Source organism: Sparassis crispa, assembly GCF_003851025.1.
Source record: "Sparassis crispa DNA, contig_000002F, whole genome shotgun sequence".
Taxonomy (NCBI): domain Eukaryota; kingdom Fungi; phylum Basidiomycota; class Agaricomycetes; order Polyporales; family Sparassidaceae; genus Sparassis; species Sparassis crispa.
Genome location: NW_020939749.1, coordinates 3,708,538 through 3,723,759, shown reverse-complemented (window position 1 = coordinate 3,723,759; position 15,222 = coordinate 3,708,538). Strand labels below are relative to the sequence as shown.

General features: G+C 51.8%; 7 protein-coding genes across 7 annotated transcripts; 6 read left to right on the top strand and 1 right to left on the bottom strand.

Annotated features, from left to right (window-relative positions):
* Positions 1 to 172: 172 nt before the first annotated feature.
* Positions 173 to 1,626, top strand: SCP_0312660 (hypothetical protein; the record flags this gene model as incomplete). The annotated part of the gene is made up of 7 exons (XM_027756649.1): positions 173 to 237; positions 304 to 422; positions 498 to 523; positions 579 to 1,082; positions 1,138 to 1,202; positions 1,252 to 1,321; positions 1,375 to 1,626. The coding sequence occupies 7 exons, from the start codon at positions 173 to 175 to the stop codon at positions 1,624 to 1,626; spliced, it is 1,101 nt and encodes a 366-aa protein (XP_027612450.1).
* A 1,175-nt stretch (positions 1,627 to 2,801) lies between these two features.
* SCP_0312650 (hypothetical protein) lies at positions 2,802 to 3,220 on the top strand (the record flags this gene model as incomplete). The annotated part of the gene is made up of 3 exons (XM_027756648.1): positions 2,802 to 2,948; positions 2,998 to 3,054; positions 3,116 to 3,220. 3 exons carry the CDS (start codon positions 2,802 to 2,804, stop codon positions 3,218 to 3,220), a joined length of 309 nt encoding a protein of 102 aa, XP_027612449.1.
* Positions 3,221 to 3,908: 688 nt separating this feature from the next.
* SCP_0312640 (predicted protein) lies at positions 3,909 to 4,856 on the bottom strand (the record flags this gene model as incomplete). Its single annotated transcript, XM_027756647.1, has 3 exons — positions 3,909 to 4,038; positions 4,100 to 4,475; positions 4,532 to 4,856. 3 exons carry the CDS (start codon positions 4,854 to 4,856, stop codon positions 3,909 to 3,911), a joined length of 831 nt encoding a protein of 276 aa, XP_027612448.1.
* An 837-nt stretch (positions 4,857 to 5,693) lies between these two features.
* SCP_0312630 (Polyubiquitin) lies at positions 5,694 to 7,127 on the top strand (the record flags this gene model as incomplete). The annotated part of the gene is made up of 6 exons (XM_027756646.1): positions 5,694 to 5,806; positions 5,872 to 5,975; positions 6,034 to 6,261; positions 6,313 to 6,540; positions 6,594 to 6,821; positions 6,874 to 7,127. 6 exons carry the CDS (start codon positions 5,694 to 5,696, stop codon positions 7,125 to 7,127), a joined length of 1,155 nt encoding a protein of 384 aa, XP_027612447.1.
* A 532-nt stretch (positions 7,128 to 7,659) lies between these two features.
* Positions 7,660 to 10,810, top strand: SCP_0312620 (hypothetical protein; the record flags this gene model as incomplete). Its single annotated transcript, XM_027756645.1, has 6 exons — positions 7,660 to 7,773; positions 10,245 to 10,302; positions 10,358 to 10,382; positions 10,454 to 10,562; positions 10,615 to 10,656; positions 10,712 to 10,810. 6 exons carry the CDS (start codon positions 7,660 to 7,662, stop codon positions 10,808 to 10,810), a joined length of 447 nt encoding a protein of 148 aa, XP_027612446.1.
* A 741-nt stretch (positions 10,811 to 11,551) lies between these two features.
* SCP_0312610 (hypothetical protein) lies at positions 11,552 to 12,520 on the top strand (the record flags this gene model as incomplete). Its single annotated transcript, XM_027756644.1, has 1 exon — positions 11,552 to 12,520. The coding sequence occupies one exon, from the start codon at positions 11,552 to 11,554 to the stop codon at positions 12,518 to 12,520; it is 969 nt and encodes a 322-aa protein (XP_027612445.1).
* A 571-nt stretch (positions 12,521 to 13,091) lies between these two features.
* SCP_0312600 (hypothetical protein) lies at positions 13,092 to 14,628 on the top strand (the record flags this gene model as incomplete). The annotated part of the gene is made up of 11 exons (XM_027756643.1): positions 13,092 to 13,194; positions 13,250 to 13,286; positions 13,353 to 13,359; positions 13,414 to 13,438; positions 13,497 to 13,653; positions 13,704 to 13,790; positions 13,856 to 13,887; positions 13,938 to 14,217; positions 14,272 to 14,303; positions 14,369 to 14,499; positions 14,554 to 14,628. The coding sequence occupies 11 exons, from the start codon at positions 13,092 to 13,094 to the stop codon at positions 14,626 to 14,628; spliced, it is 966 nt and encodes a 321-aa protein (XP_027612444.1).
* Between the last annotated feature and the right edge of the window lie 594 nt (positions 14,629 to 15,222).

The window sequence follows — 15,222 nt, the reverse complement described above, 5'->3', positions numbered from 1 at the left end:
TCAAGTCCCAACATTATTAGACAGCCTCAGCGTCTCCTGTCTCCTCCGATGGCATTCATAAGCCGAGGGGCTCCTGTTCGGCGGTGTCAACGAAAACAATTGACCCAGGTGAAGCCCGATATATAATCAGAGTTTTTACTACTGTAAAACATTTTACACCCCGCGAGACAACATGACTTCCACGAAATCTGTGGATAGGCTAGTAGTGAGGTTCGTGGTGGATAACTGCATAGAATGGTGCGCAGCACTCGTTCATCTACATGTATGATTATTGTCCACTCATTGCTACTCCTGTGAGATCAGGATGACGAAATTGCCACCGGGGTTCACGCATGAGATGAGGCAGCATTTGGCTGAGCAGGAACCCCCGGTGGACCCCCTCACTGGCGTGCCGTTCTTAGATCTCGAGCATTACTGCTGCGGTAAGTGCCAATGAAAGACCTCGTGTATAGTCGAAGACTGCGTATTGAACGTTGAACGGTTACTCTGATCCTCAGGGGCCCACGGATTCTCCGCACTTATCGTACGTCCCACTTTTGTCGCAGACTTCGGACTAGAGGGCCGACAGATTCGCGCAGGAGACCCAACTCGAAGGCTCACCCCCACACCTCACGCTCTTCGACACGGGCCCTGACTCACGCGCGATCGCGCGCAACCTTGACTCGCTGCAAATTCCGATAGAGCGCGTGGAGCGCGTCATCCTCTCGCACTGGCATGCCGACCACAGCGGTGGGATGCTGACGTTCCTGCGACTCCGCGCCGCGGCGCAGGTAAAGCAGCCCGAGTCAGAACGTACGCCTTGCGCGGTCGATCTGCATCCCGACCGACCCATTGCTCGGGGGATATCCTACCTCGACAAGATCCTGGGACGTCTCCCCGACGACCCGAGTTTTCAGCAGATCGAAGCTGAAGGTGGGGTTGTCGAGAAACACGGTGAGGGACATGCGGTTTCTGGGGATACTGTCTGGGTTAGTGGAGAGATCCCTAGGGTGACACCTTGGGAATGTGGCATTTCAGGAGGGCTTAGGTGGGTGGGGAGTGAAGGCGTGCAAGGAAAAGGGGGCGAATGGATCAAGGACGAGGTGCAGTTTTTCTAGTTTGGATAACACAACCAAAATACTGAAGCTCATTCTACAGGAAATCATGGACGAACGTTACGCTGCTATCGATGTAGCCGGGAAAGGTCTCGTCATATTCTCTGCGTGAGTGGAATATCTGTTGCAGCAGACTTATGATTCCATGGCTTTGTAGTTGTTCGCATGCAGGTATCGTGAACGTCGTTCGAGATGCAATATCCAAATTCTCCAGGCAAGTGTACATGGTGCGTTAGTACTTTTTCGTCGATTTTGACCATCCGAATCCATCCCCCCATAGATCATTGGCGGCCTACACCTTGCAGGTCCCGAATTGACAGAGCGCATTCCACCGACCGTGAAGTTCTTGACGGAGAAGATGCGGCCCGCACCAGCATACGTCTTGCCAATGCATTGTTCCGGTTTCGCTGCCAAGGTGGCGTTGGAAGCTGCGCTGGGCGAGGGATGCGTTCCTGCCGGTGTCGGGATGAAGGTTGAAGTGCAAGGCGATCGGGATGCGGAGAAGATGATGATGCTCCCGACAATTTCGTGAAGCCAGAATATTGGTCTCGATGCTTAAGCGCTTTCTTGCGATTCTGGCCATGGAATGTTTGGATCACATGGCCGACTCGGGTCTACCGTGCTCGCTGGGCCTCCGGGTAAGGTCCGTATCCTTTGACGTATTCTTCGTGTATTCGTAGCTTGATCACGTTTGCTGCAACATGCTGTGAAATTTTCCCCTGGCTGATCTCGGGGCTCGATCGTGACAGAGCTCAAGTGCTCTTCGTGTATCGCTGACTCTCTCGCTGCGTATGACTATTTTTCTATGACGGCAGGGCACTATGTAGTCGACGCACGTTGAACACTCACCCTGAGGCTCGAGTTGCTGTACGCTCGCCATTAGCGACGGTCACTTAGTCTCTGGAAACAGTTCACAGGTCCACTGGCGGGCGGCAGCTACAGTCTTGTCCCGCTCAACTTCAAGTAATGCTTAGTGATGCAGTTTTCCTGGTACATCAAATGCATATGGCCTGAAACCGGCGCCGGAAGTTGTGCATAATTATTCCGAATGGGACACTCATTTTTTTCAATTTTGGACGCCGGCGTACAAAATGACTAGGGTTGCATCGACATGGTGCGCACATAATATCCCACCTTTCAAACTCCCCATCAATTGGCAAGGATGTCCTCCATCACCGTCCGTCAATTAGTGGATCCCAGTTGTAAGTGTTCCGCTGAAGCCATCGGTCATCCTCAGCTCACAAGGCAGAGTCCCCTTCAGCTAAAGAATTGGACCGCGTCGCCGCCATGCTAACAGAGGCGTACAGAAATGGTATGCTTTTTGTATGGACTGCTACACAATGGTTGACTTGTTGCAGACATGTTCGCAAATATTATGCTCGGAGGGGACATGTCGTCACTGTTCAACCTTCGGCGCGCCTTAATTACACATAGTGGCAAGGCGGGCGAGCTATGGGTTGCGGATCACGAAGGGGAATTGGCAGGCGCTGTCCTTTTCATAAAACCCGGATGGGAACGTATGGATGGCTCGTACGCAGCTCTATCTGACGCGCGGCAACAACCTACTCATATTCATTGGCAGTCAAGGGCTGAAATCTGAATTCGCTGCGATACTCCGCAAGCTTTCCCCGGAGACCCAGAATTGGTGGGCCAATTATGTGTCCGCTCATTATAATGTTTTGCGGTGGCGTCTAAACTGTGCTGTAGATGGTGCCGAAGATTGACGAACACCTTGTACGGTCGCTGGGCGACGAGACATGGAAAGCTGCGTGGAACGTGTATTCGTTGGGTACTCACCCAGATCACCGGAAACGCGGGGTTGGCAAAGCGCTGATAGATGTGGTCATCCAAAAGGTGTGATTACACACTCTCTTGGAGAAAGTTCGTCTCATGTTCTCCGTAGGCATCTGAGGCTGGCAAGCTCGTGACACTGGGTGTCATGGAGGAAGCTCCCGTTACGGTGAGCATGTCGAGGTGTCTCTGTATGCGATTCTGGTGTGCTTACTGAACCTCCTTCTCAGGTCGAGTTGTACAAGGGATGGGGCTTCGAGGTCAGAGGAGAATCTATTCCACTCACAGCGAGGCTTGGTACATGCTACTTTTCGCTGATGGCTAAGACTCCTTGACCACCTGTCTAGCTCTAGCGCACGAACACGAACGGTGAAAAAATACATGTGCAACAGAATTAGTACGTCGCAGCCGAGCAGTGGCTGCTAGCACTGCGTGCCTCCCGTGATGACGCTGATGATGTATCGATGGCTCGAAGTGATCTTCAACGTCAACACCTACTTTTTACGTGCGGTCGAGTCATGTTGATCTGATGGTGACCAACGAGCACTAGTCCTGGCGAAGTACTGGTGCTGCCAGCGCGACGTTCTATTCGGCGATGTTCCAGGCTCCAAATTCTCTTGCCAATTAGAAGATATCGGCTATAGGGCCACCGCAAAATTTAGTAATGAGCCCAGGAACGAAGCGTCCTTCCCAGCAGACTTATGACCGGCCACAAGGCGGTGTAGCGAACTTGGTAACCACCGTTAACATTGGCACCTAGTAGTGGAACGCGTCTAACGGCAAGTGCAAGCTGATCCTACAGAGTGCTCGCCCCATCCAGGATGATGCAAACCACCGGGGAGGGAGGGGAAGCTGTGTGCCTGGCTTCAGATCGTGTGTGATGATTACTCGCTGCGGACACCGGAAAGTTGCATACATTATCATATTCACATCAGTACACAACTGCCTTCAACATCCTTCCAGCAACATACATCTATGCAATAGTCTTCGCACCTTCCAGATAATCGAAACTCAAGGAGCTCTTCAATCGTAGAACACAAGCAAACGCAACTCGATAGACTCCCTAAGCGGGGCGTCTTTCGGAGTACTCGGATCCACGAAGGCGGTGTGAGGCGTAAGGATAGCAGTGTTCCCATCATCCTGCGAGTCGAAACTACACCAAAAAGAAATCAGGATCTGTGTGCAAGTCCAATTTTCAGCCTCAATCAACTTACCATTTGATTAGCACAAGCTCCTCGGGTGTCATCCCACGCATGTACTTCCACCGATGATTCGGGTTGTACTTCACGCCAAACGTCTCGCCGTCGCGATCGGGGTATTTCAGCGTGGTAGGTTCGAGGTCCACCTTCCGGTCGACATGGCGGTAATCGCACAGGGCGAGCGGCCAGTCGAGCGCTGGGTATGCGATCGGCCTCCAGAGGTTGATAATCTGGAAGCGGCGGCGGAGGCGTGTGGGAGCATCACTCTCCGGCAGGTGACGATGCACACGTGCGATGGCGGACGCGGTCGTCTGGTCGACGTGAACCTGCGCGACAGGCTGGCGCTTCTGCGGCGTGTCTTCGATCTCGCCAGGGCGACGGCGGCGGATTGCTGATGCAGCAATCTCAGTATGCTGCAGAAGTGAGTGTGAGGCATCAGATACTCACTGTGGTCGAAGATGACGGCATGGCTTGCGCCCGTCAGCTCCTTCACGAGCGCGATACTCTCAGGATAGTACTCGCGCTCAACCTCTTCGTCATTCACGAAGGTGGTGTGCTGGGCGGGGCGGCGGAAGAACCGGAAGCCAGACGTATCGAGTGTGAACGAGTCCTCCTTCCCGCGAATATTCTCGACCTCGACTGCGTGAGCCTCTGGCTCCCAGTTGCCCCTGCGCTGGCCAGTGATAGGATCGGCGTTAATGTAGTTGTACCCCTTCGAGCCGTCCTTGGGGGGTGAGTAGTAGAGAAGGTCTGCGGTGACTGTGCTGGCCATGCGTGTGAAATTGATCTCTGTGCGATAGACTTGGGGCTACGATGTACTTGCTCTGATTCAAGTGGGGCCTTTTGTACCATCAGCAGACGGGATTGCGTGCTTGGGCGGACTCGAGTGAAGGCTGACAAATGCACTTTCAAGGCAGTGTCACTGTGAGGGCTATCGCTGACTGATACGACCCACTGCAGGCGGAAGAAGTGAGAAGTCTATTTGACTTACTGTGCAGACATCCTTGGCCAGACTCATCTAAACTGGGGTGTACGCACACGGCCCGGAAAGAATTCGCGTACGCTGACAGATTTTTGACCCGACACATACCACCGCCACCACCTCCGAGACGAGGGGAATCACTTCATCGGAGCATTGTAAAGCAGGAAGATTAGGCAAGGCAGACTCGTAATCATCGCTGTCATCCGAGCTCAGACATTTGCCAACAGCGATCGTAGAACATAGTAGTGACCAGAATTCGCCCGGAGACAATCCTAGGCTGCCAGAGAGAGAAAACCTCCGCGAAAAGTATCATGGGCACTGAGACAACATAGCGATTCTTCCGACAGACCGATGGTCAAGCACATCCAAGGAAGAAACAGCACTGTACGCTACCGTGACGCTACCTGCTACATACATAGTAGATAAAATTCTGGAGATTCAAAACATAACGCTCATCACGTGCCGCTTGGCTTGATAAGGCTTGATAAGGCAGCAAGGCGCCCTCAACTTCTTACTCTCAACTACCATCATTCACAAACCACATCTACAGCTCACTCCCATCAACGTGAGTGCGTCGTGTACGGCGAACGTAGACCGATTTGGGGTTGTTCTGACGCATTCTTTACAATGTGTAGGATGCAGATCTTCGTGAAGACCCTGACTGGCAAGACCATCACACTCGAGGTCGAGTCCTCTGATACCATCGATAATGTAAAGGCGAAGATTCAGGACAAGGAGGGGTAAACAATTTCCGACCTAGTTGACCTATTACATAGGCTGACGTGGATGTCTCTTCACCATGCAGTATCCCCCCCGACCAGCAGCGTCTTATCTTCGCTGGAAAGCAACTTGAGGACGGACGCACCCTTTCGGATTACAACATCCAGAAGGAGAGCACCCTCCACCTTGGTAAGCATTGCATTACGCGCGCCATCGGTGCACGTATTTTTCTTATTGCGCGTTGTAGTCTTGCGTCTCCGTGGCGGTATGCAGATTTTTGTCAAGACGTTGACTGGCAAGACGATCACCCTTGAGGTGGAGTCGTCCGACACCATCGACAACGTCAAGGCCAAGATCCAAGACAAGGAGGGTATTCCTCCTGACCAGCAGCGCTTGATCTTCGCTGGCAAGCAGCTCGAGGATGGTCGCACTCTTTCTGACTACAACATTCAGAAGGAGAGTACCCTCCACCTTGGTGAGTACAGCCACATGTTAGCACAACACTTTGTCTCTGATCATTGGATAGTGCTCCGTCTCCGTGGTGGTATGCAGATTTTCGTCAAGACGTTGACGGGCAAGACCATTACGCTCGAGGTGGAGTCTTCTGATACCATCGACAACGTCAAAGCGAAGATTCAAGATAAGGAGGGTATCCCGCCCGACCAGCAGCGTCTCATTTTCGCTGGCAAGCAGCTTGAGGATGGGCGCACGCTCTCTGACTACAACATTCAGAAGGAATCCACTCTTCACCTTGGTATATGATGCGATGGTTAGGCAATATAACATGGAGCTAATATCAATTGCTAGTTCTGCGTCTGCGTGGTGGTATGCAGATCTTCGTTAAGACCTTGACCGGCAAGACGATCACTCTTGAGGTCGAGTCGTCGGACACGATTGACAATGTCAAGGCGAAGATTCAGGACAAGGAGGGCATTCCTCCCGACCAGCAGCGCTTGATTTTTGCGGGCAAGCAGCTTGAGGACGGTCGCACTTTGTCTGATTACAACATTCAGAAGGAGTCTACTCTCCACCTCGGTATGTAAACATTCATTTGAGTGGAATTTCCACGAAGCTGATGATGCTCCAGTCCTTCGTCTTCGTGGAGGTATGCAGATCTTCGTCAAGACCCTGACGGGTAAGACGATTACCCTCGAGGTCGAATCGTCGGACACGATCGACAATGTCAAGGCGAAGATTCAGGACAAGGAGGGTATTCCCCCTGACCAGCAGCGTTTGATTTTCGCCGGCAAGCAGTTGGAGGATGGTCGCACTCTTTCCGACTACAACATTCAGAAGGAGAGCACCCTTCATCTTGTTCTTCGTCTCCGTGGTGGATTCTGAGCGCGGGTGGTGTCTGGTTTCGTCCTCGTGTATCATTGTAGCACCATTCGTTTGTGATGTTCCGTGATTTTTCTACATTCTAATGACGATGACGATGTGTTTGTTATGCATGTCGATGAGCCTTACAATTGGCGAGGTCTTGTTACATAGGCCCTGGTATGTTGACCAACTCGTGGGTTGCTTCGCTCTGCTGACATGCAGGACGGAATATAGAATCCAACGGTATGCTGTGAGGGTCGATCAGTACGCCGAGTTTCACGATTCTGACTCATCTCTTGACTTCGCACTTTCTTCCCCTTGCAACTGGATCGGGAGAAGGAGGTCTAACCCAGTGCGGGCATTACCACCTCCCCCAGTAGAGCTCATCACGGTGACCTGCCAAAAGACTTGCATATTTACCAACCAATCCGCATTCGACACGCATAAAATATTCAGCAGAGTCGGCTCGCTTGCAATTGTAATTTTGCTCAGCCATGTGCTTAGGAACTTACACTCCGGATGTTATTATCCATATCTACGGTGTCCCGCCGCCATGGCGCGCACCAATATCCTGGTGTTATTCGAGGGGTTGGACACTGATGGGACGGGGCCACCCCGCGTGTGGGGGCGGGGCACTACGCGGCTGGTTCTGCCCCGTAATGCAGACGTAAGGTGTCCCTTCCCTGTCTCAAACCGGAGAGATTCGGTGGCTGTTAACTGCTTGTCAAGTGAGTACTCACGCCGCGTCCCAACATGTGTCCGAGGCTCTGACTGCGTCTCTACCCCTGTTTTCCGGTCTGCGATCACGGTGGCGTCTCTTAGCTCGCGTTGTTCCAGGTGATTTTGACTCGGTTGGCTCGGTAAGGAGACGCGATGGTGGCGCGGTGCCCAATTCGTCGGAAGCCTCTACCCGAGAGACAGTCGGCTTGCAAGCCCTCAGCCCTTCAGCGGCCCGCTCAGCAGCATTTCCTGGCGACTTGCAGTGCTACGTTTCCTGCGACACGTCAGTCGGACACGACCGTGAATTGGCGTGCAACGCGCGTTCCGACATGACCGCAGACCTTATCAAGTCAAGGTACTGGATGTATGGTGTGCGTGGCTGTTCTTCAGGTGGTTGAGCTCAATCAGCATCTGTGCAGGAAAGAAGAGCTGCGTGGCGTAGATGTGCCAACGAGGCCCTGCATAATGTGCAGCATAGTCAAGGCGTTGTCAGGATACGATGAACCCCAACGCCACAATCAAGGTCACAGACGGTTCTGATAATTGGAGGGTGCAGGGTCACTGCACAATCAAGCTCGGTGTCAGTCTCAGTGACCTCGTGTCCCAAATCCCAGCCGAAATTCGCATCACGGACAAGTTTCGTTTCGCAGCGATCGAGATATAGATTCTACCGGCGATCCAGTGAAGCTATTTTGTGCCATCCGCGGACACCACCATAATCTACCAGTGCCGTGGGTGTGGGTACCCTGTGCTATACTGTATATGTGGGGTTGCCTGCCGTAGATACGTCGTGCTTTCCCTCCCTGCGTCCTTGCATGTTCCAGTTGCTAGCGTCGATTGAGACGATGGCCCTAGTTGTGACGCCCGGAAACCTACATGCGAGTCTCGGTGCCTTGACGTTGGGCGCCTTGTTCTCTACGATGTAAGCGCTGCCCTCCATCGCGTCTGGAGACCCCACTCACCTGCGTGCTTACCCCTTCCTTCAGCCTTTCGGGTGTGGTAATCATGCAGTCCATCCTGTATTATCGATTGTTCTCAAAGGATAAACGCCCCCTGAAGATAGTGGTAATGTTTGTTTCTCATTGCCGTCACAACATGTTCTGATTGCCATGTTAGGTTATAACAATATTGTGGGTCTTGTATAGCGCTTTGGGTCAAGACTAGTGGCTGTTCTGATGCCTTCTAGTTTCCTCGACCTCTTCCATACGGCCATGGTATGGACCGCAACCTGGAAGTACTTTGTAGAAGGCTTCGGCGACATGCAGGTTACTGATCGTGCCTTCTGGTGAGCCATGTTTCGCAATGGCTTCATGATTTGTTATTTACAGTTGCTCATTATAGGTCTGTGGGGGTGCGTAATGGCGTCATGTTGTGTTGACGGTTTGACCGACCTACGTATGGCCCAGCTTTCGATTGCTTTAACGGTGCTTTTTCCTGTCATTTTCAGAACACTTTGAAGTGGTTAAGAGTAGTTCGTTCGCGACAGGCAATAACCACTGTCGTTGTTCATTGGTTTGTGCTTCCTTTTAGTGATAGGTTCTCTGTCTGATTGTTCTGATCGCACTCATTCAGTTTCTTCGCTTACCGTCTGTACAAGCGTGAGTCATTCAAATCTGTTGGATAGGGCTGGTTTTCATTCACGTGCGATATCAGTGAGCAGGGGTAATTACTTCATCACGATCCCTCTGGTAAAAGTCTCTGCCTCTTTGTCGTGTCTTCATCTAAACCGCGACCTCTAGGTCATACTCGCCGTCTGTCGTTTGGGTAAGATTTCACTGGACTGTTTGCGATAAGGCTCTACAATCATGATTTCACGCACTGTAGCTTCGGCCCTCGGTGAGCTAGAAGGCATCACTTCCCCGCATTGAACTCACATCCCCATGGTTGGCAGTGACGGCAGTTGAGCTGTGAGCATCCTTGATTCAAGTACCGTTGACGCTTGAGATCTAACGTTGATCAGGATCCGCGTTGGAAGTTTTGCTGATTTCTATGCAAAATATCGGGTGAGAAGAATATCTCATCGTTCTCGTATGCAATTTTGATGCATGTCAATCTACTAGTGGGTATTCACCTTAGGCTTGTGTTTGTCTACTGCGCTGGATATTGTGATTACGGCGAGTTTGTGTCTCTATCTGCGCAAACACCATGGTGGAGGTTCTAGAAGGTTCGTGCTTGTGCACCTGATCGCTATTCAACAGCCTGACCACCCGGCATGCTTGGACAGATTGGACTACATTCTCGATTCCGTTACACTCTACACCGTTGAGAACGGTTTGATTACCTCGTGAGTTCCCGCGTGTTGTGTGCGCCATTAATCCTTACAGATCTCCGTAAGCGTAATCACTATCGTGTCGCTCGCTTTCGTGGGTGGACTACTACTTTTGTTTGGACTGTGTTGAACTGAGGTCTCTTGCTCAGTGGTTAGCTAAGCCACATGCATTGATCTACCTTGGGTTCCACTTCGCCATCAGCAAACGTACGTTTCCTTTGCTCCACGTTGCACGGAGTTCTCAAAGGACCTCGCCCCGCAGTCTACTCCAACTCCTTCCTTGCCTCGTGGGTGCTCCATTGCCCGTTATTGAGCGCTGCTCCGGATCATCGTGTCTAATCTCATTGCATTTTCCCAGCATGAACTCCCGGAAGTTGCTTAGAGGGCAGTCTCAGTCTCAGTCTACCTCGGGGCATCGCCTTCCTGTTATCTTTGCTCACCACCTCACTGGTGGCAGGCACAACTCCGTGAGTGTTCGTGGTTTCATGAAGGCTTGTTGAAGCTCACTGCGCTGTTAAGAAGGCCATGGCCGTAGAGCCGGTTGACCTGACCGGTACAAGAGTGAGTAGAGGTAGTTGTCTCAGAATACCGCGATATATGATTGACCATTTTGTAGCTGCATATTACAATTGATAAGACAGTCGACGTAGTGGAGGACGACCTCCGGGACCTGTCGTCGCAGCACAGCAGCGGCAACACCAAAACGCCTGTATGAACATGAGTATGATCTGTACGGTGCGATCTTGGCCAATTCGGCTTATACGATTACTATCCCTAACCCTTGGGAACTGTTGTGTCATTTGTACCTAGAGTCGAAGCATTTTCAGACGCAATCATACACGCGCGCGACCGCGCTCCTCGATACCTTCTTTAATATCGCTGATCGCCCATTCTTAACTTTGATTTCCTGGATATGACCACAACGTGGAATGTGAGCCTTAGGAAGCTGAGCTGCCGGTGGGCTCGTGTGTGATCCTCGTGCACTTCATGTAGCATATCTTCCGATAACAGCATCAACATCTATGGTCAGTGGTTCAATGAGTTCATCCGTCAACACAGCATGGAAGCTACAGCGCTAGCACTAGCATGGCCGCATTTTGCCGCCGCCCAACGATAAAGGTGTAGTAAAAGTTCCAGCCACTCTAGCTCGAGCAAGTAAACAACTCGGTCATCACACCCGTTCTTTCTGAGTGTAATTTTGACAAGGAAGCGTCACCAGATTGGAGTAGTTAATCGAAACGATTGCGCGGCTGAAGCACTGCGCTGGAACACCTCCATTTCCGGCACGAGTAGGCATGGAGGCGGCCTGCTGGACACGACTGCAATCCATGCTCCCCTATCATGGATTCAAATAGCGTCCGAACCCTAGTACTTATGTATGGTGTTCTTTTGTTCGTGAGATCTTCCGTCTGGTCTTGCCCCCCGCTCCAATCACACCACACCAAGGTTTCACAACATGGATTGTTCTGCAGCGCTCAGAGGAATGATGGAGTACATCGAGCCTATTTATTACTACCCGCAGTATAGCCAGCATGACTATTATCACGAGTGCAATCGCCCCCCCTTCTCGCCAAGAAGAGCCACTGGTGCTGAATTTATTTCGCGCCCCCCGCCTTCGAGACGATCGCACACGTCAAGCGTACAGGAACACCGCCGTCGGGAGGAACAGCCGTGGGACCATATGGCGCAGACATACGCGTGGGTGCTGGAGCAGGAAATCGTGGAGATGGCGAAGAAGAACGAGGAGACCGTGCAGTGGGTACACAAGCAGCAGGATCGCGACCGCCACCGAGACCGAGGGGCTTTCAGGGTCTTCGGGGATGTCGGGAACTCGAGGATATTCCTGGAGCAGGTTCACAGCAGCGAGTTCGAGGCGGACATCGGAGGGTCTTTTCAGGACAGTTGGAGGACGACATTGCGGAGGCATAGGAACAGGGAGAGGATGGTCCAGGAAGAAGTGCGACGAATTCAGGCATCGAGACTCGAGACAGAGAGATGCAGGAGGGTATGCGAGAGACGGAAGTTGGAGGAGGAGGCGCGAGTACGGATGGAGAACGAACGAGCGAAGGCCCGTCGCGACGATGCAGAGCGAGAGGCCTGGAATACGTACGAAGATCGATGGACGACTCTTGGGGGCGATTCATCAGAACCGCTCTCGTTCCGCGACATTCCTTGGCCAATGGTCTACCAACCGCAGGCGGTAGCAGAAATCACGCCCGGACGGATTGTGATGTTCCTATTGTCCCCACTTCATTCAGATACTTTGTCACGGAAAGACCGCATACGAAAAGCGTTGCGGAGATGGCATCCAGATCGACTAGTGAGAGTACTCGCACGGGTGGCGGAGGATGATAAGGCGAAGGTGGAGGAAGGCGTTGGTGTAGTAGTGCGCTGCCTCAACAATCTGCTGGAACGAGAGAGTTGAGATTGGTTATCCTGGTGAGTACCTATTTGGACTAAGGTCTGCATATTGACTGACTGTCAGAAGTATAGCGACGCCGATGCAGGCCATCAGGTCACTCTACTCGCTTTATGACAAGCTACGTGTCAGGAACGACGAAGCTTTGCACATCAGTCTGCGACTATGGTCATGAGTAATAGGACTCTATGTTGTAAATATGACAATCGCACCATTGCATGAATCTTTCTTTTTTCACCAGGCGATTCCTTCGTTCAGATGCAGAACGCTGGCAGCAGTAGTGATTGGCGTGAGAGTCTGTACATCTGTACAACTGCATGTCGGCCAAGGCTTACATGTTCAAGATGTCTGCAATCATCGTGAAATTCTAAGCGTCCACACAGACCGACGAGATGATGGAGGGAGAACCGGGGGCCGGGGCTAACTTGAACAAGTACAGCATGACAGGACACGCGATACCTGAAGTCGTACCTCCGAAGTCACTTGACTATCCTCCACCGTCTCAGTTTCCGTCAAATTGAAACCATGCCTCTCGCACGTACGGTGACAAAGCCTGACTTGAAGAACTTTGCGCTAGATGCCTACCGTAACGATTGAGACGAAGGTCGCGATGCTGGACGCAAGGGACAAGGCCACGAACTCACAGTATGCTCTCAAGTTTGTGAGCGCGGCGGTAAGCAGTAGGTACCTTACTATCCAAGAGCTCAACCGCAAGGCTTACATTTCTTTGCTCAGATATGTTCGCATCGGCGGTCAGCAACCCGCTGGATATGTACGTTTGAGACATTCCTTTGCCTGCCCGTAGCTGAGGACAAACGTAACAAATTTCTGCAACCAGCATCAAGGTGTGTGATTCATCGACATGAGTGCATGCACTTGGAATTGAGCTGCCAGTGCAGGTTCGCCAGCAACTGCGGACCCAAAGTGAGTTGTCATGTTGTCCCTGTGATGCTGCCGCAAAACAATTTATTTGCGTGTACAGCTCCTGGTGCCAGACACAACTCTTTCTGGTCTGTAGGACTCCAGATGGCGCGCTCAGAGGGCGTCCTGAGCCTCATGAACGGCTTCTCTGCAAGCATGTTACGTGAAGTGGTGTATTCGGGTCTGCGGATGGGCTCTTATGAGTACTTCAAGGACACGTGAGTTTGGTTCAAAGATATCGGGTTATAGTGAGAGAGAACTCTTGTAGATTATTTGATGCCTCGAAGGGTGCACTAAGCCGCGACGGTTTGGGTCTCAAAGTCGCCGCTGCTACAATTGCGGCGACGTTAGGCTCGTAAGTTCCCATGAAGCGACACTTCTGTACAGAGCATCAAATGCTGACTACGAGAACATATATAGCGCGCTCGCGAACCCCGCTGATTTGGTGAAAGGTCTGCTTCCTTCCGACAGTACTCTTCCGATCGCCGTTGACACGTTCCAGTGCGCATGCAGGCATATTATCCAGACGGCAGTCCATACCGGCATATGCGCCATGCGTTCACCGCCATCTGGAATGAGGGTGCGCACTCATCCAGCAACACGAGCTCCATGTCGGGTGGTCTTCGTGCACTCTATCGGGGAACGGAAGCCACGACTCTTCGTGGGGTAGTGCTGTCCGCAACCCAGATTTGTTCGTATGATCAGATCAAACAGGTGTTTAAACGGCAAGGGATCATGGAAGAGGGTATCGGACTCCATTTTACGGCGAGCATGTTTGCTGGGTAAGTCTTCCGCGCTCACCCAGCGCTCACCATGTCATGGCCTCCCTTGCACAGGTTGTTCTGCTCTATCACATCAAATCCTATTGGTTCGTCTCTACATCTACCATTTTTCATCGGTACCGTGATCATTTACCTTCACTGTACTGCATAGATGTGGTCAAAGTACGATTAATGAACGACAAGGCTCGCGAGATAAACGGCACGTTTGACTGTGTGAAGACTATCATGGTACGAGAAGGCCCGATGGCATTCTACAAGGGATTTAGCATGTGCTGGGCGAGGGTAGGTGCTCATCTTATGCACTATCTGATTATTTGACAGACTCTGTTTGATTAGCTGGGGTCTCATACCATCCTCACATTCGTCATGTTCGAGCGATTGAGGTTGCTATTCGGAATAGATGCGCTGTAGCGACCTTGAGGGGAAATGATGTCACCTGTAACGTATATTGTCCGTCTATGCATTGCAGTAGGCACGAGGCCTGTAAGTACGAGGTCTGCACGAGGAGGTACGGTGGCAGTAGTCTCGAATCCAGACGGCATGGTAGTAGGTGCGGCATAACTGCATGGCGCCGTATTGTTGTTCGCCACTCTTTTGCCCCTCGATTTTTGCCTTGTATTACACTATAGCATTGCAAGTGCACGGTGCATCGTGGTGACCGGAAACAAATACCTCGGTAGCGGCAACATTACCATGTCCTTGTCGGGAGCACGTGATCGTGATTTGTTCATTGTTGTTCTGTCCAGTGTCCTTGCGTTGAGTACAACAGCTACTCGAAAGCAACCGCATACATGCCAAGGGTTGCACAGTGCACATGCCACGTTTTCGGAGTCAACGCCCGGCGTGTAAATACGCACTTTCTACTGTCCTTCTGCTCCGTTCACAACATCCGAGGAACCGTCTCTATTCTGCATCTCAGGGCTAACTTATTGCTTCCTGCTTCATCTTCATCTAGCTGTCCTCATCTCTCCGAGTCGTATTTCAGCTACCGGGAGATAGCTGAGC